The sequence below is a fragment of the Eschscholzia californica genome, unplaced genomic scaffold (genome assembly GCF_041429995.1).
Source record: "Eschscholzia californica isolate CP2 unplaced genomic scaffold, dmEscCali1.0.p SCAF_3, whole genome shotgun sequence".
NCBI classification, from domain to species: domain Eukaryota; kingdom Viridiplantae; phylum Streptophyta; class Magnoliopsida; order Ranunculales; family Papaveraceae; genus Eschscholzia; species Eschscholzia californica.
In genome coordinates this window covers 53,937,694-53,958,325 of record NW_028238420.1, presented here as the reverse complement: position 1 = coordinate 53,958,325, position 20,632 = coordinate 53,937,694, and the positions used below count along the sequence as shown (strand labels likewise).

Here is a 20,632-nt window from a genome sequence, read left to right as displayed (position 1 = left end):
AAGATTATGTCACGTTGGTACGTTTGTATTTCTTCAGTAAACAGAATTTACTGAAGAAATAATTTATTTGATTTCATTCTTTCGCTATTACGAATAGAAACATAATGTAAAAAGGTACGTTTGGTAAAATATTTACTTATGAATAGAAACGGATACACATTGGGTTGGCAATATATTCCTCCGACAAAATTGATTGCCTCTTTCCAAAGATCCAAAAAGCCAAATTGTGATTTCTCTGCTCGAGAAACCTGAGAAGTCGACTTGATCTATGCTTTGTGGTTTAGCTAGAACCGAATCTAAGACCCTTCTTCTTCCTTCTTTAGCGGTGGAAATTTAGAATTTGTTTTGACTGACTAGATAGTTTGTTGGGAATTTTTGCTTCTTTTGTATCTTCTGCTAGTGTAGCTAAGAGAGATAGTGTGATAGTTCCACATTGCTCACGAGAGCGTCTGGAGGTTGGGTTATAGGTAAACACTCAAACTTAGTAAGTCTCGAGGCCTTTTGGACGGGCTTGTGGAGCATTCACCAAGAACAAAACCCTGTACCCGTAGCCTTGAGCCTGAGGTGCCTAAAGCAGGGATGATATCGATAACTGCTAAGGTGTGTGGCATCACAAGTGGTAGAAGAGTCGGGGACAACTCTTTGTTGAGGGTGGAGGGTTGTGATAGTCCCAAGTCGCTCACGAGAGTGTCCGGAGCCTGAGTCATAGGTGAACGCTCAAGCTTAGTAAGTTTCGAGGTCTTTTGGGTGGGGTCATGGAGGCTTCGCCAAAAACACCCCCGTACAGTTGGATTTAGGCCTGAATTGTGTAAAGCAGATACAATATTGATAACTGCCAAAGCTTGAGGAGTCACAGACAGATCATAAAAATTTCACACATTTTCTGATTTATTCAAGTCTTTTTTTTAGAGAATACTATTTAAACTCAGAAATCATAATCGAATCAATGATCCTAAAAGAACCACAATAAAAGCTCATCTACAAATTATATAAGACTTATCATAATCTTATTCTAGTAACGATTTCTAGATGACGAAGTATTTGCCATTTATGGAAATCCCCTTTTATGTGCCGTGCCAGGGGAAGTCTCATTCTTTGGGACTCTCGGGCAGTTGGCCTGACCCACGCACTCACCAATTCCTTTGCCCCAGATAGCTATCTGGGCTCGACTCATTGTGGGCTTGGGCATCTCTTGGTTGTATCTAATCCACGGCTTATGTCTCATACGCCTTAATCATATATTTCAATTGGATGGACACTCTTTATGGTGTGATTTTAGGATTTTCTACTGACAAGAAAACCTGAAGTAGTCCTGTAGATTGTGGTTAATTATATAAAACATTTGATTTTGGGAATGATGGAGAATTTTGACTTCTCATAACTTTGCTCTTATTGATCAAGTGTTGGGTGTGAATGAAATTTGACTTGGTCATATTAATTTGACCAAGTCAAATGAAACGTGAATGTGGGCGGCAGGTAGAAAGTAGAAACAGTGAGCGAGTGTGTATAAAATTTCCCTCTGTGGAGGCATGGTAAAGTCCATACGTGCCCCTAAAACATCCCTGAAACCCATTTCCTCTAAAAAAATGATCAAATTTACGAACAAAAAGACCGAACAAGATAAAGTCGGCAATAGTTCAGTCTCTCTTTGTTGTTTGTAGGCTGGTGAAATAGGGGGGAAGAAACTAAGAGAAGAGATGATTCCTCAAACTCTAAAACCTACTTCATTTTCCCAATTTCCAAATCCATTCTCACCTCCTACACTTGATTCACCCATAAAATGTTCCTATACTTTCAGAACCTTAGGGTTTAAGAACCATAATCAACAACTATTACATTTTCAACTTCCTAAGCCAAAGAATCACCATCTCATCACGGGACGACCTTCTTCTAGTAGAATTGTTTCAAGTTCGAGTTCCAGCTCTGCTATAGTCTCTGAAAATTCAGAGCAGGCAAAAGATGAAGAGGAAGATATTGAATCTTCTAATAAGCTCTTTGAGGTCTGAAAACTTCAAAAATTTCTCATTTCTGAGTTTTTTTTGTTTTGTTTTTTTAATTTGAGTTTAAGATTAACTTCTCTTGTAGTCATCTATATTGAATTGTTGACATAATTTGAGTTACATATTTATAAAAGAATACAAGATAGATACAAAGAATAGTCGAGATAACTACAAAATGTGAGAATAGTCTCACATGAGAGAATGACGATCTAGCAACCAAGAATATAATGTCTAGGTCTTCTCCACTCATTGCTAATTGGTTTTGAGTTGGATCACCACAAACTTGACATGGTATCAAAGCTAGGCCTACACGTGATAGACTTAAAAGCCACACGTGCTCCATGATGCCCGAAAGAAAAAAAAAAAATGTGTTAGGCTCAAAGAAAGCCACACGTGAGGGGGTGTATGAGTAATAGTCCCACATGACAAAAGGGCGATCTAGCAACCAATAATAATGTCTAGGTCCTCTCCACTCATCGCCAATTGGTTTTGAGTTGGAGGGCCACAAACTTGAGGTAAAATAATACAAGCTAATCTATATGTGATCTTCTTCAAGAGCATTGTACTCGGTCGGGACTCTCCTTACTTGATACCATGTGTAGCCGATAGTAACTTTCATTGCTTACTAGCTCCAATTCTTCCGTAAGCCATCCATTCCACTTCTTAATCATGTATATGAATCATTAAGGTGTGAAAGCTTGGGAATTTGGTGCCCTCCGCATGCAAATCTCAATGATAACTACTGCATTGCTTTGCAGGAGAAGCTAACTTGGTGACTTAGAATGCCCAGATTCCTCTCTTACTGTTTTCAATCATTACTTTTTTAATTTTCTGATGAGTGGCGCCATGGATATATGAAATGCATTCACCATTATTCTCAACTTACTTCATATTGGGTTTCAGAAGCTTAAAATGGCAGAGAAGGAGCGAATAAATAAATTGGAGAAATTTCAGAACAAGGCGGATATGCAGTTAGAGAGACAGCTTGTAATGGCTTCTTGTTGGAGCAGGTCATTGTTGACTAAGAGAGGGAAGTTGAAGGGAACAGAGTGGGATCCTGAAAATTCACACAGGATCGACTACAGTGAATTTCTTAGACTTCTTAACTCGAACAATGTCCAGTTCATGGAATATTCAAATTTTGGTCAGACAATATCAGGTAAGTATTCTGATGGTTTATAATTGTTGTGCGTTTACAGTATATTACTTTTATGAAAAATGATGAAATCAGTCAGACAATCACGACTAGAATGTCAATGACGTATGGGTTGGGTTCCTGAGGAAATTAATTATCAAAATGAACAGCGAGAAGGGGATGGTACGGTTGTTTAAGTCCGACTTTTGATTGGAATACCTGTTAAATTTTCGATTTAAAATTTTCACCTGTTTACATTTATGCTCTTTAGATGAGACCAGACCTATGAAGATCTTTCATTTATACGTAAATTGCTCCTTGTAGAAACTGTTATCCTGTCACCTGAGTGTTAATTTTCTTGCTGACAATATAAGCTGTCTTTGGATTTCTGGTATAGATATCTGTATTAGGCTTCTCAACCAGACATGTATAAAAAACTTAATGAAGTGATTGTTATGTTTGGAAGTAGACAAATATGTTTGAAAAGTATCATGCAGTCAATTTCTTCCTCCCTTGGACTAGTTTTTGGCAGTAAACCTCATTCGTTACCCACTCTCCTCCGCAGTTATTCTTCCATACTACAAAGATGAAAAAATGGAGGAGTCCGCGAGGAATTCCCAAGGGAATATTATTTTCAGGCGCCATGTGGTTGATCGTATGCCAATTGATTGTTGGAATGATGTTTGGCAGAAGTTGCACCAGCAACTAGTAAATGTTGATGTTCTCAATGTGGACCCTGTACATGCAGAAGTCTATTCCACTGTTGCAACTGCTGTTATATGGTCTATGCGGCTTGCACTTTCTATTGCTTTATATGTCTCAATTGACAGTGTAATGAGACCCATTTATGCAAAGCTAATACCTTGTGATTTGGGCACCCCCAAGAAACAGACAGCTAAGCCTCTCAGGCGACGTGCACTTCGATCTGTAGGCACACTTGGATCTCTTGGCAAGAGTCGGTGAGTGAGAGCAATCTATGGGCTAAATGCATAATATATTAGCATTTGATTTGTTTTTCTCTTACATCTAGTGTCTAAGGTGTTGCAAATTTATTATGTTACATTGGTAGTGAAATAATTCTTGAAAACACAAGTTACACAATGGAGGAATCATTCTCATAGAGTGCAGAGAATTAAATGGGAAATTGGATTGAAAATCTTTCTCATTTAATTTTTGCCAGGGCGAAATTCATATCAGCAGAAGAAACTACAGGTGTCACATTTGATGATTTTGCTGGGCAGGAATATATTAAGAGGGAACTACAAGAAATAGTTAGAATACTAAAGAATGATGAGGAATTCCAAAATAAAGGCATATATTGCCCAAAAGGTGTGCTTCTTCATGGGCCTCCTGGTACTGGTAAAACACTTCTAGCAAAGGCCATAGCCGGAGAAGCAGGTGTTCCTTTTTTCGCAGCAACTGGAACAGATTTTGTAGAGGTGAGGCCTGAACTATTTTTAATGGAAATTCATGACCAAATGACTAGAGAAGAGGGGAAACGCTAAAAGAGATCGCCTCCTAGATAGTCAACCAAATATTCGGTGTTTTTGATTTTTTAACTTGGTTTTCAACTGGAAGATATTTCTCTAGTAACTGTGGTGGCTATATTTCAATTACCTGTTCTAGTTTGATCCTTCAAATTCCAGAAAATGCTCGCTTGGAAGATCCTTCTTTAAGTGAGTGTGCCAGCTCACCCACCCGTCTAGCTAAGTAGACCTGCTCTTGTTTTTTCACGATTAACAACCTCATTAGAAATTTCTAAGATGTTCCTGCAATTGACGCTAAGCTGGTCTATTGTTCCCACAGTAATGTGAATCATGTGATCTTTTTGTAAGTACTGGATAAGGTGGTGGCGAGTATAATTATGTGTTTGACCCATCACTCCATCACTGAATTTACAATTATATCATGGGAGTAATATCTGTCCGGCTTTGGCCATTTTGATCCAAGGACTATTCATAGTAATACAAAGGTTGGACTCTAGGGTCTGTTTGATAACAGAGAAATAATTCTACTGAATGAAGTTTATTTCCATGGAACTCTTTCATGAAACATATTACATGGAATTAAAAGTTCACTTGTTTGTTTGTCATATGTTATTCCTTAGAACTATATAATTTTGTTGTTTGGTTGACAACTAATATCCATGGAAATGATAACAATTTAATTTTCATAAGTGAAAAAACAAATTATTTTATTACAAAATTTCAATATATATATAGAGTGGGCTAAAAGACAAATTCAATATATTCTATAAAGTAATTACTTGTCTCTAATATCATCTTTTAGGAGAGTTATTGCTCTTTTAACTATGTCTTTTAACTATGTTGTGAAACATATTAATGAGGTAGAGAGATCATGGGATAAAAATAGAGAGAGGTGAGAGATAAGTTCTCACTAATATGGAAAAGTGAAGAAGGCGAGAGGAAGAAAATACTTGATAAGGTGAAAATGAACGTTTTTTTTCTCCTTAAATGACAATGAAGTTGAAGGTGAAGAGGAAACTGATATATAAGTAGTGGGAGGCATGGTAGATAAAAAACAGGGTTTAAGTATCCCAATCAATTTTACTAGATACACTATCCGCTAGTGTACCATGTACCCAATTTCCAGTGCCCTTTTTGGGTGGGTTCGCGTTTCATTACTCCAAATTTAGCGTACAGAAATTCTCTGTTTTAATTAACCTAATTTCTTTGTAAAAATTTATAAGCGGACTACTGTAGAAGAGTAGTTAACTACACGATTTCTTATTTAGCTAGTTATGATTTCAAGTTTTATGGAGATAGAATGTCTGAATGATGGTATATCTATTATATATCCATCATAAAGAGTATGTTTTGGTTTACAAAATAGTCCAAAACGTACGGCAACAGAAAATAGCATACTGAATAGGTATGTTCCTAATGTACCCGATACTCACATGGCAGGGTACGGTGCATCCATACCCGTACCGAAGCGATCAGAATACTAGGTAATGTTGATCCATGGAAATGAGTGATACCAAACGCAACCTTAGAAACAGTGGGTTGCATGACTTCACCCAAGAAAACTGAAAAAAAAAGTAGTTCTAAGTTCTAACTTGTAAGTATTTATCTTAACATTCTCAATTTGTAAGGGTTAGTCATGGATTCTGATGCTAGCAGAAAACATTGAATGGGCTCCGGTATTGCTAAACGTCCCCAAACCTTGCATAGCTGATTCGGATGAAATGCAGATGCATTTACAAGTTGCATCTTGTCCCTCAGGAGATGTAATAAAAAAATCCCATTGTTCTGAGTCTCTCTGCCACTGAGGCAAGGGAGGATAGTCACGGTATGTTAGAGCAACATTAGCTTCTTGCTCTATGTTTCTTCGTCTGAGGAGGAATCTGCACATCCAAATTATCGCACATAGGCGGCCACCATTAATATTCCAAGTGAGCTTGTTCAACTTGAGACTTTTTCCATATATCTGCAAATGGTTCGTCAAGAACGCCCATTCAATTCAGGGAGATTGAAAAAGCCCCAGAAGGTCTTGCAGTTTAGAGCAGATTGTTTAGCTTGTTCTTACCAGATGATCATATTGGCATATATCCATCAGTAGGCATGTCTTTGTCTTACCGTTTTATTGACACTGTCAATCTACTTTTTTATAACCTCTTAAACTTCTCTGTTATTCGTGGTATTCTTTTCTTAACCTTCCTTTGATAGTGAATTGGAATTGAATAGCAAGGCTGTTGGAATATTGGTGTTCTGGAATTTCAATGCGGAGTACAGACCTGTTCATGGTGTGATACTGCAGCTGTTTATCTAATTATGTTGTCTCAGTTTCTCACACTTTTAGCTTATAGGGTGTATACTGTTGGCTAATAATCGTGTACGGTGTACCTATATTCCTTTCACAGTCCAGCAATTGGGTTCTCTGTACCGCGTCGTTTCTTTAGGGAGATCTTGTGCCAGGAGAACCAGTATTGTTAACTTTGGGGCTAGGAAAATGTTCTTACTTTTTTCATATTAGTCGAGCTAAGAAGTTGATTTCATTAGTTTTTCTTCTTTTCTTAAATTCTTTTGTAGTTTTATTTTATTTGTAACTGTGTAAGTCATATTATGGGAGTTAGTCACTTAGTTGTAGAGATATACTTGATTTCCTAATTGTAAAGATGTTAAGGTTTAATCCATGCCTAAAGCTTAGCTTCGCAGATGTTTGTAGGTGTTGCAGCTGCTCGTGTCAAGGATCTGTTTGCTAGCGCTAGATCCTTTGCACCATCAATTATTTTTATCGATGAGATAGATGCAATTGGTAGCAAGCGTGGTGGGCCTGATCTTGGAGGGGTAAGATGATTTAGGTGTTTCGCTTCTATCTCACTGGTAATGAGATGAAATGTCTAAATTTTAGGCAGAGCAACCCCTGTAAGCAAGCATAGTTTCATGTTTGTTGAGACAAATGACATTTTGAAATTGTAGTTCGAACTTATCTTGCACGTAAATTGTCAAGCTAAAATTTTCATTTTAAGCCATCTTCAGTTAGGCTAGTATAATATCGTCATAAGATGGTCCATCCTGCAGCTTATGAATTGTTATTTTTCTTTTTGAGATTGTAAGTTTTGAGCCTTGGTATCTCTAGTGGAGAGATATACATGTCACCACTCAACCGAAGTTAGCTTACTCAGCTTATATATATGAACCCTCCAAAAAAATGTAACTTTTTTTTTGCTTTATGGTATTTCCCTTGTTTCTCTTTTACATTTATTTATATTCTTATTGTCTCTATAATGATTCTGATAGGGAGGTGCAGAGAGGGAACAAGGCTTGCTTCAGATATTAACTGAGATGGACGGATTTAAAGTCTCAACGTCACAGGTATGACTTTTGGATCTCTCCTCCAATTTAAATGAAGAAAATGTGGGAGGTTTCTGGCTAAACTTAAGCTTGTCAGGTGTTAGTTATAGGTGCAACCAATAGATTGGATATACTTGATCCTGCTCTTTTGAGGAAAGGTCGTTTTGACAAAATTATAAGGGTTGGTTTGCCTTCAAAAGATGGGCGATTAGCCATATTACAGGTAAGTCTTCAAAGATTTTGGTCATTTGTGAAATGTTTATTTTGACAAACCGGAGCTGATTGGACAGTTGATGTATTACAGGTGCATGCGAAAAATAAATTCTTCCGATCAGAGGATGAAAAAAATACTCTCCTTCAGGAAGTTGCAGAGCGTTCAACAGATTTCACTGGAGCAGAGTTGCAAAATGTACTGTAAGTATTATTCTAGATTATGTTATTTTTCTAATTCCACACTAAGTGTACTTTTTTGAACATTTAAGAACTGCATGACAGGAACGAAGCTGGTATCTTGACTGCCAGAAAAGATTTAGATTATATTGGACGGGATGAATTGCTAGAAGCCTTGAAGAGGGTACTTGATTTCTTTGCTATATTTATGCAATATAGTTTATCTTTAACTACATTCTTGTTCTACGTTAATACCTTTTTCCTTCGTGAATGTTATGTTTTTGCAGCAAAAGGGTACATTTGAAACAGGTCAAGAAGATAGCACAGAAATTCCAGAAGAGTTAAAGTTGAGGTTGGCATACCGGGAAGCAGCTGTAGCTGTTCTAGCATGCTACTATCCAAATATTCATCGACCTTTCACAGAGGTTGATATATCTGATCTATTTCAAAATATCATCTACTTTTCAACCAAAATTCTCACTTTATTTCACGAGTTTCAAGACCTTTTGGTAAGTCAGGTTTATTTACCAATCTCAGTTGTAACTGTATCGTTGCAGACGAATATTAATTTCATCCGTAGCCAGCCAAATATGCGTTATGTGGAGACCCCTGGAAAAATCTTCTCAAAGAAGTCAGACTTCGTGGACTCCATAGTGCGTTCATGTGCACGTAAGTTTGAGTAAAATGCTTCTGTAGTAGCCAAATGTCTGTGTTGCTGTTGATAACTTGCTTGCTGTTGATAACTTGCTATGCTCTTGTTCAGTTTAATTTTTGCTAATTATCTAAGCGTCTTTGATTCTGATAGAATACCAACTGTACTGTTAACTCATTTGCCTCTTTTTCTTGGGATTTCACAATCTGTACTGATAGAGGACCATCAAGGTCCTATGCTCTAGTGCACCGCCAGGAAGCCCAAGTCTTAGAGTAAACTCATTAGGTTAGGCTTAGAGTGCCATCTATTCATGTTTGAGAATAGAGTGCCATTTAAAATTGGGTGCAAGTAACATGTCCTTTAGAATTAGGGCAAACATAGAGGAGCTTACGTCCAAGTAGGACTGTTAGGGGTGGCCCACCTCTAGGGCTTAGGTGTGCGTTTTAAAGAAAAATTTATATTCTTTATTTTCAGCATCTTTGAGTATATTATAAGTTTATAACCCTGAGTTTGCTTGTCTATGTAAAGTTTTACAGCTTCTTTTATGTTATTTATCCTTCTTTGTAGCCTAAGGTAGTTGTTTTTTTGTAAGAAATTAGGCCGGAAGCTTGTGTTTAAAAGGAGATGCTAAAAAATTGGTTAATTTCAATTTGGCCCCAAATTTGTGACCAATTGGAAAATTTGTTCCTTAATATATGTCCGACATTCCAATTCGGCCTGGAAGACGATATTTCCGTTGGTCAGTTTTCACAGTTAAAGTAAACAGTTAAAGTATCCTCTCCTTTTTTACCCCTATTTAAAAAGTATGTCCCCTCCCAATAATTTCTGTTTTTCATTCGCCAAAACCGGTTTGTGGGAGCTGGTCGTCGGCAACGACTGGCCTACCATTGGCAGCGACCTTCAACCAAAAAATATATATTTTTTCAACCTCTCTTCTTTCTCTCACCACTACCACCACTCACCCACCACCATCTTCTGTACCTCTCTCTTTCTCTCTCTAAAACCTTAGTTGATCTGCGATCTGCTGAGGATGGAATATGAAGACGAGGGGTGTCCCCATTTGACCAATTTTTCCGTTTTTTAATTAGCCTTCAGAAGCGCTACCCATACGTTTTCCTACTAAAGTTATTTTACATCTACAGATCAATGCTTGATGTTTTATGTCAAGAATTATAATATCAATGCGTCCAGTTAAATAGATTAGTGAAATTTGGGGAGTTCTTCTCGCATGCAAATTATGGGTTTTACTGTTGATGTGTCATGTGTGTTTGGTAGCATAGGAGCAAGCAAATATCTACAAGACTACAACCATGAAAAAGGGAAAATTACAATTCTTTGTTCTCTCCTTCCAAATGCCCCAAAACTATTTAACGCTCCATTCTCTTCAAGAGAGGAAAATCATGGTGTTTTTTTTGGTCTCGGAAAAAGAAAAAAGTAACACCCAAACTGACAGACTTATTCCATTGTGAAAAGGCTGGACTGGTCTAACTCCACAAAAGACTTTCGGAGATACACCCTTGGCATCCTCAAGCTGTTTTTGAGAATCAACCAGTTCCATTTGTTCATTTAGACAAGATTTAATCCATCACGACGATCACCAGATACTTGCAGTTCATTCTACAACCGGATAATCCAGGATTCTCTGTGACTTCTAGGCTCGCGCCTAGGAAAAATTCAATACATTATGAATATAAAGTTTTTATTTGGATGGCAAATGGCCACATAGCCGCCCAATTGGTAGCTACAGGATGACCTTTCATGTAAGGAAAATCCATTTCTCAAACCCTAACTGTGTGACTTCAACCTGTAACAGTAGATGCAAGTAAATTATCTACAAATGATATATTTCACATAATTACATTGTGAAATGTTTATGCTTTTCCATCTTCAGTCTTTTCACTTAAATATCAATAATGTATATGGTCAAGAAGTTCTTTCGCGTGGTCTAATAATAGCTTACATTTGTAGCTCGAGTCATCGAGGAGGAGATGTTTGGGATTGACAACTTGTGTTGGATTTCGGCAAACGCTACATCCGAGGCTTCCAGACGGGCAGAATTTTTAATTCTGCAGACTGGGATGACAGCATTTGGGAAAACATTTTATAGAAATCAAAGTGATCTTGTACCAAATGTAGGTTAATTGGACCATATGTCTATTCACTTGAGATTTCTTTTGCGAGTTGAACAATTTGTCATAACGAAGAATGTTCAAGTAACTTTATTTCTCCTTTCTTCTTTCTTTGCCCAGCTTGCAGCAAAACTAGAAGCACTTCGAGATGAGTACATGCGCTTCGCTGTCGAAAAATGTGCTTCTGTGCTTAGGGAATACTATTCAGCTGTGGAGACAATTACAGGTATTATTCGGTGCACTAGCTTCTCTTGTAATTGGTGTACCTAATGGGTTAGCTTGTAATAAAATTTGAATTTGAAGTCTTGGAGTTTGATAAAATCAGAGATACTTGCACTTGTGTATTTTATTAGCCGAATAGCTGATTCATTGTTATGCTGGTTAGATATGCTACTTGAGAAAGGAGAGATCAAAGCTGAAGAGATTTGGGACATCTACAAAAAATCTCCCCGGATACCTCAGGTACCTCTTTTTATCCCATTTCCTGCTCACAAAGAAGCAGCTCATGGTCTGTCTGTATCTTTACAAATTTTTGCCCTATACTGAGATAGTGAGTAATTCCAAAATTTTGATTGGGATTTGCTAGTTCTTTGTATCTTTTTAAAATGTTAATGTACCAAGTTGTGTCTGAGATTTTGTTATCATCCATAACTTTATTCCTGCAATTGTACCTTGCTACTATCTTAAGCAATTTGTATAGTCGGAGCTTCTATTTGCATTTTAATACAAATTTGGATTTGTGGAAGAAGCGTGAATATGGCAGCTAAGTTAGTATTTCCTCACTTCCATGAATCCGTATAAGTTTAGTGCTCATTTTTGCAGCCCCCTGTTCATCCGGTTGACGAATATGGGGCTCTTATTTATGCGGGAAGATGGGGAATCTATGGCATTTCACTTCCTGGGAGAGTTACCTTTGCTCCTGGAAATGTGGGATTTTCAACTTTCGGTGCACCACGCCCTCTGGAGGTAAAAACGAATATATACAGATCCTTACTACATCCAAGATGCTAACTTAGTCGACTGATGTAGTTACTGTTTTCATCTCATCCACAGACCCAAATTATCAGTGATGAAACCTGGAAGCTAGTAGACGACATTTGGGATAAAAGAATGGAGGAAATTAAAGCTGAAGTTTCAATGGAGATTAAAGAAGATACAAAGAGACCACTGCTTTTGATGGCTGATCATTTCCTATGAGAAAGCAGCATATAGAGGTATATATTTACTGCATCGACCAAATTCACTCTGCCCATTTGATCGTCAGCATTAGTTGGCAGTATCTAGCATCTTTTTTTTTTGTTGCAGACAGTATCTAGCATCTTGATAAAAGGAACAACAAACTTCTACATTTTGAGACGGGCTAACTTGTTATCTATTAGACACCTATTTTACATGTAGGACAGAGTTTGTAAATTAGCTTCCTAATTGGATACCAAGTGGCTTATGTGGATCCACTAGCCTACTACTACTCAATTGTTATAAGCATGATGGGATGATACCCAAATCACAAAAATCGAGCCTCCGTTCATGATTTTTTCCGCTAGCTTTCTCCCCGTGTTTCTGAAACTTGTTGGTCAACTGTTTCCTTGGGATTCCATCTTCTTTTGTATTACACTAACTGGAAGCAATTGCAAGCCAATTCTCTTAAGTACTACACGTACCTCTTCCTTTCGTATGTACGTGAAAATGGAATTAGAATTTATATCTAATGAATAACTCACTTTGGACTAATTCACAGGCCGTCTTCTGCAGGCGTTATTCCAAATATCTCTTCAGTCACAACGACTCGTGCTCGTGGGTAGAAGTTCAGTATTCAAGCACATGGAGTCGGATAAAACTCCGGCATTTTATTGAGAATGTCAGAGGGAGCAGACTACATTTATTTTCTGTTGAAGAGCTGAAATGAGCTGTTAGCAAGTCTTTGAAGATAGTAGCTTAAAGTCTCATAACTCACTCTTATGTATCATCTATATTTATGTATACCTCCTGTTATTTTTTTTTTGTTGAAAGATATACCTCCTGTTATTAGTAGGTAGTCTTTCCTTGGGAATTCTGACTCTCTGGCTATGGGTGTGGCAAATCTTACATATTTTGTAGTTCATGTTATAATTTATGGTACTATCATTAATCATGTTAAAACTCTACATGCTATTATTCTCATAATGAAACATTTTGGTTGTATGGGAGATTGGAAATTGAAGGAAAATTACATAATCAACTCTAAAACCCTATTCTTCCTTCTAATAGTACCCTTGAAATTAAAGAGGGAAGTGGTACTATCACAATCGCCCACCTTCAACGAATGGTCGTCCTCCGCGATAGTCCCACATTGCTGTTGGAAAAATATTGCTACTATTTGAAATGAAAAAACAGAAAACGATGTTGTTATACTCGAAATTTCGAACCCGATAGTATCGATTCTTTTAGATATTTATTCGTTTCCTTCGGGCATAAATCACGAGTACACAACGGGCATAACATTATCGTTACTATTTGAAATGAAAAAACAGAAAACGATGTTGTTATACACGAAATTTCAAAACCTGATAGTGTCTATACTTTTAGATAATTATTCGCTTCCTTCTGGTATAAATCACGGGTATAGAATTATGTCTTCGGATACGATAAAGTCTTTAACAATTACCTTGATTCAAACTATGTACACCTTGACCAAGGTCGTGAACACTCTAAAATATAATTAATTGATGATGCCAAAAGAAATCTGACTCTAGAATCGCCACTTAATTTGTAAACCAACATACCCGAGCAGCTTCACACTTGAATATAAAAGAAAATTCAAGAGAGAAAAATTAGTTGCATCTCATTGGTTTGGTGGATCCGTGGATGCCTGGATGGGTTAAGTTGGTACTTAAAGTGCAAGGATGGGGAACCATCTCATCTCACTGGATGCATCACTCCATGACAATTTGAATAGACCACAACATCCCTTCACATGGTGGCCAACAACCTTTATTTTAATTTGAAAATTTCCAACCATGGTTCGCGAGAGTGTCTGGAGTCTGGGGCTCTGGGCTATATGTGATGCTCAAACTTAGTAAGTGTTGAGGTCTTTTAGTGGGCTCGAAGACAAACACAAAACTCCATACACGTGGGCTTGGATCTGAAGTATCTAAAACCGAGACAATATCAATAACTGGTAAAACTTAGGGGTCACATAAATGTGCGTAATAAATAGAATTTTATCTTTAATATTTTAGATTAGTGCACCATGACTTTAGAATTCTAGTTCGGCCTCTAACTTTAAGTTCTAATTGCTTCACCAACATCTTCTTAGATTGTAACACCATCTTTACACCTTATTTTCAAATTGGAAGACTTCCACGCACTAAACTCTATTTTTACTACTTGTAATCATTCTTTAAATTAAAGCTTCAGTTAAGAATTGGATAAAAGTGTAAATTAATTTATACTTTTGGGGGGTGACGATTTTGTAAATTTTGTGTCGACAGACAAAACCGTCACGATTAGTGTGGATTATCTTTTTGGAGAGAAGAAGTAATAAAAACCCAAGTTATACCATTCTTAAATTGAAACACTTATATTATTACTGACTTGGGGTTGCAAATACTGTTTTTTCTTAATAACAAATTAATTAATACTAACTGATAAAGCACGGGTGTGGATTTGTAGAAGACAACAGAAGTTACTGTCGTTCGAGATTTGAAACTTGAACACTTAATTAGAAGAAAAACACAAGATAATATACATTATTATTATTATTATTATTATTATTATTATTACTACAAATATGTTTTATATAATATACAATTACAAAGACAAACTTAAGTTTTTGGTCCACAGATTTGCATCCCCCGTCTCAAGTCTCTGGGATATTGGGCGTCAACTTTGATAGAAGTAGTTTATCCTTAAGATCTATCTCGTGTAGTTAGAATCTGTAGTTAAAATAAAGACACTCTAGATGAATGTTAAAGTTCTTTAACAAGATCATTTTTAAAAGTCTTTATATAGTTTTTGTCTCAGTGTCAATTACTGCGGCATATGTGCCCATTCGGTCTCGATATTTTATTTTTGGTGCCGTTTCTAGAGTAGTTTACGTGCTTATTCAATCCTTGTGACGTATCCGCATTATAAAATGTCAAACTAGGCTACACATGCCTTGGTGAATGATGAATAATGATGATCTCAAAATGATAGGATATAGGAGGAATATATTGATGGGAGAGAGAGATGTCTGATTGAGATTAATGTATTTTTGTGATTTCCAAAGAGATGCAAACCCCATTAGTAATAAATTTTCTAATGACAGACAATACTGCATTTAACTCAAACCTCCACCACTTGTATGTCTATTGCTTTTTTTTTTTTTTTTGTTGCAAGTTGTATGTCTAATAATTCCAAAAAAAAAAAGTTGTATGTCTAATACTAAAACTGTGAATACAAATAAAACAAATAGTTTTATATTAAAACTATTTTTTGCAAGCTAGGTAATGAAATAGATTGCCAACCCACTTTCTATACTTGCATAGATAGATATAAATAAGTAATTCTATGTATTTCTATTTTAAGAAATTACATTATTTAATATGACACTCAAATCTCAATAAAAAATTTGACATCTTAGTAAAAGGATAAAGATATAAGGGTTCAATTTCCACTCAAGTGTGTGAAGTCAAAAAATGGAATCTTAATTTGATACTTAGAATAGGTTTTGATTCGTTCTAAACCTAATTGTCATGTTTTTTCGTCTTCGTAAAGCCATTACCAAAATATACACCGATCTGGGAAAGAACGAACTGGATTGTTCATCTGGACATTGTGTTTTTGTTCCAGGGCTTTTTGACCTTACCCTCAACACTGATTCGTAATTGAATTTATTCTCCTCAACTTACTATTTGAAGCAAAATACTAAGGTCGTGCTTGGTAAACGAATTACAATCATAAAATAAATAATCTACAAAAAAATAAATTCTAGGTATCTCCCCAAGATAGGAGATACCTGAGAATAGTCCCACATGGGAGAACGGGTAACTAGCAACCAAGAATATAAAGTATAGGTCCTCTCCACTCATTGCCAATTAGTTTTGAGTTGGATGGCCACAAACTTAACATGGTATCAGAGCTAGGCCCACGTGAATTGGATGGCTCAAAGAAAGCCACACGTGAAGGGGCGTGTGAGAATAGTCCCACATGGAAGAATGGGTAACTAGCAACCAAGAATATAAAGAATAGGTCCTCTCCACTCATTGCCAATTGGTTTTGAGTTGGATGGCCACAAACTTAACAATACCTAGAATTAGTAAGAGTATCATTTCTAAGTTAAAAATGAAAGTACTTTTCAATATTTAATTTATGTCAAGAGCTTGAATAAATTAATTAATGAATGCCATTTAGAGATTGAAGATAAAATACAAGCAACAACTGAAAATGAAAAAAAGGAACAATTAGAGAAATTGCAAGAAGGAGAATTATTAAAGATGGAGAGTGTGTCACACTTCATCCAACCCATTAACAACCATAATATTTAAGACTGTCATAGTATCCTCTCAACCTACATTTATTACTCAATTCCTTCTTCATCTCTTCCTTAATTTCTTCATTCTCTTCTTCTTCTCTCACTAACTTTACTCTCTTAACTTCATCTTCAACTTCATTTCTTTGATTAATTTCAACCTACCCTTTTCTCCATATCTCATTAAGAACTCATCAATTTCTTTCTTTCTTTCTTTCAAAATGGCCACCATGATCTACTTATATGTTCTCATCATGAGTTTAATTTCTTGTTTCTTGGGGTATTTAAATGGACAAGAACTACTAAGGGTCAATTTCTACTCCTTAACATGTCCAAAAGCTGAAGAAATTGTTAAGTCTGTTGTTAGAGAAGCTGTACTTGTTGACAACAACATGGCTGCCAAATTGCTCAGACTTCACTTCCATGATTGCTTTGTTGAGGTCCTTCTCTTTCTCTCTAGATCTTGTTTTTTTTTTTTTTTGAATTGTTCAGCGTGACTCGAAGGACCCTTGACCTCTCTCCCTAACCTTATTAATATTTCGTGATGTTTTAGGGATGTGATGGGTCAATACTAATTGAAGGGAAAAAAGCAGAGAAACATGCATTTGGACATCAAGGTTTGGGTGGGTTTGATGTGATTGAGAGAGCAAAATCTCAATTAGAAAGAGTTTGTCCTGGTGTTGTTTCTTGTGCTGATATTGTTGCCATGGCTGCTCGAGACTCTGTCTCAATGGTAATTAATTACATCTTGATTTTGTTTTTCGAGATATAGTTAGATTGGAACTCTAGTTTTGACCGTGGACATACACGTTTCAATTACATGAAAATGTCACTGTGCCCTGTCAAAATGCTAAATCTGCCCGACCACATATCCCGACCTGGATTTTAGCCAGGCGTAGTACCAGTGGTGTTAATTATATTCTATTAACTTAATCAATTTTCTATATATTTATTTGCATGTTGGGTTTGTCCATGAATCATGACTCTCTGACCATGAATTTTTCTCTCTATATATAGAGCAATGGACCATCTTATCAGGTTCTTACCGGCCGAAGAGACGGTCGAATTTCAGACGTTTCATTGGCGGACGACATGCCGGATGTTGGTAACTCAGTTGACCAATTGAAAGCTTTGTTCTTGCAAAAGGGACTTTCAGAAAAGGATCTTGTTGTTCTTAGTGGTAAATACAATTTCAAAGTACTTCATATCTCTTTTAGTTTAGGTTGTACTTAAAATTTCTTATAACTACTGTGAAATCTGTAAGACCAACATTTTCAAAATAGTTGATGAAAATATGTGATGGTTAGAAAGATGTCACATCAGTTCCTTAGTTTACTCTGAGTAAGACTCCAGAGTAATGGCCTAATAGGAATATAGATGGAGTGTTCTCTACTTACAACGTAGAGAGTATACATATATGAATATGACATGCCTAACTGAGTATTTTGAATTCTTGCAGCTGCACATACCATTGGAACAACAGCTTGTTTTTTCATGACAGATAGACTTTACAAATTCTCCGCTTCCGGTGCCTCAGACCCATCAATTAATCCACAATTCCTCTCTGAGCTAAAAAGTAAGTGCCCCGAAAACGGAGACGTTAATGTTCGATTACCACTCGACCATGGAAGTCCATCGACGTTCGACAACAATATCTTAAGTAACATTAGGAACGGATTTGCAACACTGCAATCAGATGCAAAGCTATATGAGGATGAAGAAACAAGAAGAGTAGTTGATTCTTACTTTGGGTTCTTGAGTCCGATTTTTGGACCCTTTTTCGAGTCTGATTTTACTAACTCTATGATAAAAATGGGGTCAAATGGGGTCGATTGGTGTTAAGACTGGTTCTCAAGGTGAAATAAGAAGAATCTGTAGGGCTTTTAATTAATTTATATAAATGAAATGAATACTCCTCATTATGGGCTTTGTTGTATAGCCTTAATTAATTGTTCTCATATCATCATGTCTGTTGGAAAATAATTAATATAATTCATATCTATTTGAGTAGATCGGATCGTTCGTGGTAGAACCACATCGTTCGTGAGGGCGCCGCTTGGCTTGTAGGTGGATTTGTGGAGACTTTTCAACAAACCAGAGCATACCTGCGCGACTTAGCTCTCTAAGGACAATAATGGTAAGTGAAACAAAAATTGGAGACCAAAACGTAAGGGCAAAAAGACGTACAAGGGTCAAAATGAATGGCCAGATACAATTGAGGGTTAAAAAACCAATTGTTTACAAATTGAGGGTCAAAAACAAATTAACCCTAATCTTTTGATATCTTACTTAGGTCCCGATCTTTATAACCTAAAATGCCTGAATATAAGCATAGTTATCAACCATATAATTCAGCAACAATCTAGTATAAATAATCTAATTTTTTTCTTAAATTAGAAGTTGAATCAAATTCGATTTTTAGTTATGGAACGAAATTGTACTCCTAAATAAATATTAGTACAAATTTAGAAATTATACTCGAAATTTCCAAAACGAAAATCATTATAAGTACACAAGCTTAAGACTAATAGAATATTAGAGTTTTAGAGTTTTAGAGACAGAGAGAGAGAGAGAGGGAGAGATGGCAGCTACCCACTCAACAACTCTACTTGTTTTGATTCTCCAATGTCTTGTTCTTACTTCAATGGCAAGCTTGAAAAATATTGGTAATTTTTTGCTCTCTCTTTGTCTTTGTTTTTTTTGTTAAAATTTATATATGGGTAGTTAATCTAAATAATAAATAGTTCTTGCAACAAAAAAGAAAATCTAAATAAATAATTGTTAATGTAGGAGTGAAAGATGAAGATGGAGAATGTTGCTACATTGGGAAGTGCATTAATAACGTATCGTGTCGGGTTATGTGCGAAAGGAACGACTACACAAGTGGGTCTTTATGTATCCCCAGTATACATTATGAACTTGGACCTATAAAAGAATGTTGTTGCATCATAGCTGACAAATATGATAATCGCGTTCATAAGGATAAAGCTAGCGATCCTCCATCGAGTTCTACCTCTATGATAAGTACGCGTCATAAGAAGGTCACGACACGTAAGACCTAGCTTGGGATAGATTATGCATGTAGAATTAACTTATCAGTTGATTAGCTTCCGAGTATTTTTTTCGTGTAAGTAGCAATTTTGGATCCACTTATCTACGGAGGAATATTTTAAGCCGGCTTATATATATAATGGTACTATTATAAGTTTTTTCTTGAGAAGTTAATTATCTTTTTAACTTTCAAAGCACCTTGAGTGATGGTGAACAATATGATATGGTTGGAGGGTCTTTTCCAAATTAAGAAGAAATAGTAAGAAAAGTTGAATATAAATCAAATCAATATTGTGAGTTTTTATTAGGTATTATAGAAACATATAAATAGTATTTCTATAGGAAGTTTTTTTTTGCTGTTGAAAGGTATTTAGAGGGAGTTGAGACATTTTCTTCCTATTTTTTAAGTTTGAAATCTTTTTTTTTTTTTTTGGTTTTTTTTTTTGAAAGCACATAAATCCATTAATATCAAAGGTCTGATTACAAAAAGTAAAGGACCAAAGAAGAAATTAACATAAGTGCAGGACTACAAACTAAACCAATTAAAGTGGTGGAGTTGCCAAGAGATGTGTCAGCTGGTTTTGTTCTCTAGGGCAATAAATTATCTCTGCATGCGCTTGGAAGAGTAACACGCGTGTTTCCTCAATCATATCCATCAATCGCCATGGAGCCTCATCCAGGCCATTGGATAGAAATCCAACGATGGTTTGAAATCTTGAAAGTAATACGATAAGGAAAACAGAGCATGACTTTATCCTACTTCGTTTAGTAGGATTTTTTCGTGAAAACTCACAAATTTAAGGGCAAATAGAGTCAAACCAATTTCTTTTTCTTACAAATATACCATCAAGACAACGTTGATAGGTGAAGCGAATTGGATGTGCCAAACCAAAAACCCGAAACAAAAGTAACTGAAAAAAGAATCGGAGTACAAAACAAAAATCGGAAGACATATGGGGCCAAAACA

The 20,632-nt window shown here is 36.2% G+C and overlaps 1 protein-coding gene and 1 pseudogene across 3 annotated transcripts; both read left to right on the top strand.

The window, feature by feature from the left end:
* Positions 1 to 1,523: 1,523 nt before the first annotated feature.
* On the top strand, positions 1,524 to 13,254 carry EMB3144 (AAA-type ATPase family protein). Of its 2 annotated transcripts, none has more exons than XM_086670042.1 (17): positions 1,524 to 2,000; positions 2,904 to 3,159; positions 3,701 to 4,094; positions 4,316 to 4,574; positions 7,314 to 7,445; positions 7,899 to 7,973; positions 8,050 to 8,175; positions 8,257 to 8,366; positions 8,448 to 8,526; positions 8,630 to 8,767; positions 8,900 to 9,011; positions 10,963 to 11,126; positions 11,244 to 11,349; positions 11,509 to 11,585; positions 11,946 to 12,089; positions 12,177 to 12,337; positions 12,876 to 13,254. In XM_086670042.1, the coding sequence occupies exons 1-16, from the start codon at positions 1,698 to 1,700 to the stop codon at positions 12,318 to 12,320; spliced, it is 2,619 nt and encodes an 872-aa protein (XP_086526168.1). In that variant the 5' UTR covers positions 1,524 to 1,697; the 3' UTR covers positions 12,321 to 12,337; positions 12,876 to 13,254. The 2 variants fall into 2 exon arrangements, with proteins under 2 accessions (XP_086526168.1, XP_086526169.1); XM_086670043.1 differs by having other exon boundaries at positions 1,584 to 2,000; positions 12,862 to 13,254.
* Positions 13,255 to 16,609: 3,355 nt separating this feature from the next.
* LOC147551888 (peroxidase 43-like) lies at positions 16,610 to 18,624 on the top strand (annotated as a pseudogene). The gene is made up of 4 exons (XR_015238778.1): positions 16,610 to 17,054; positions 17,168 to 17,347; positions 17,632 to 17,794; positions 18,074 to 18,624. The product of XR_015238778.1 is annotated as a peroxidase 43-like (transcript).
* Positions 18,625 to 20,632: the final 2,008 nt, after the last annotated feature.

Coding starts and splice junctions, on each gene's coding strand:
- EMB3144 (XM_086670042.1), top strand. CDS start 1,698: ATGATTCCTCAAACTCTAAAACCTACTTCATTTTCCCAATTTCCAAAT. Junction 8,527..8,629: donor TGCTAGAAGCCTTGAAGAGG/GTACTTGATTTC, acceptor ATGTTTTTGCAG/CAAAAGGGTACATTTGAAAC. Junction 11,586..11,945: donor AATCTCCCCGGATACCTCAG/GTACCTCTTTTT, acceptor TCATTTTTGCAG/CCCCCTGTTCATCCGGTTGA.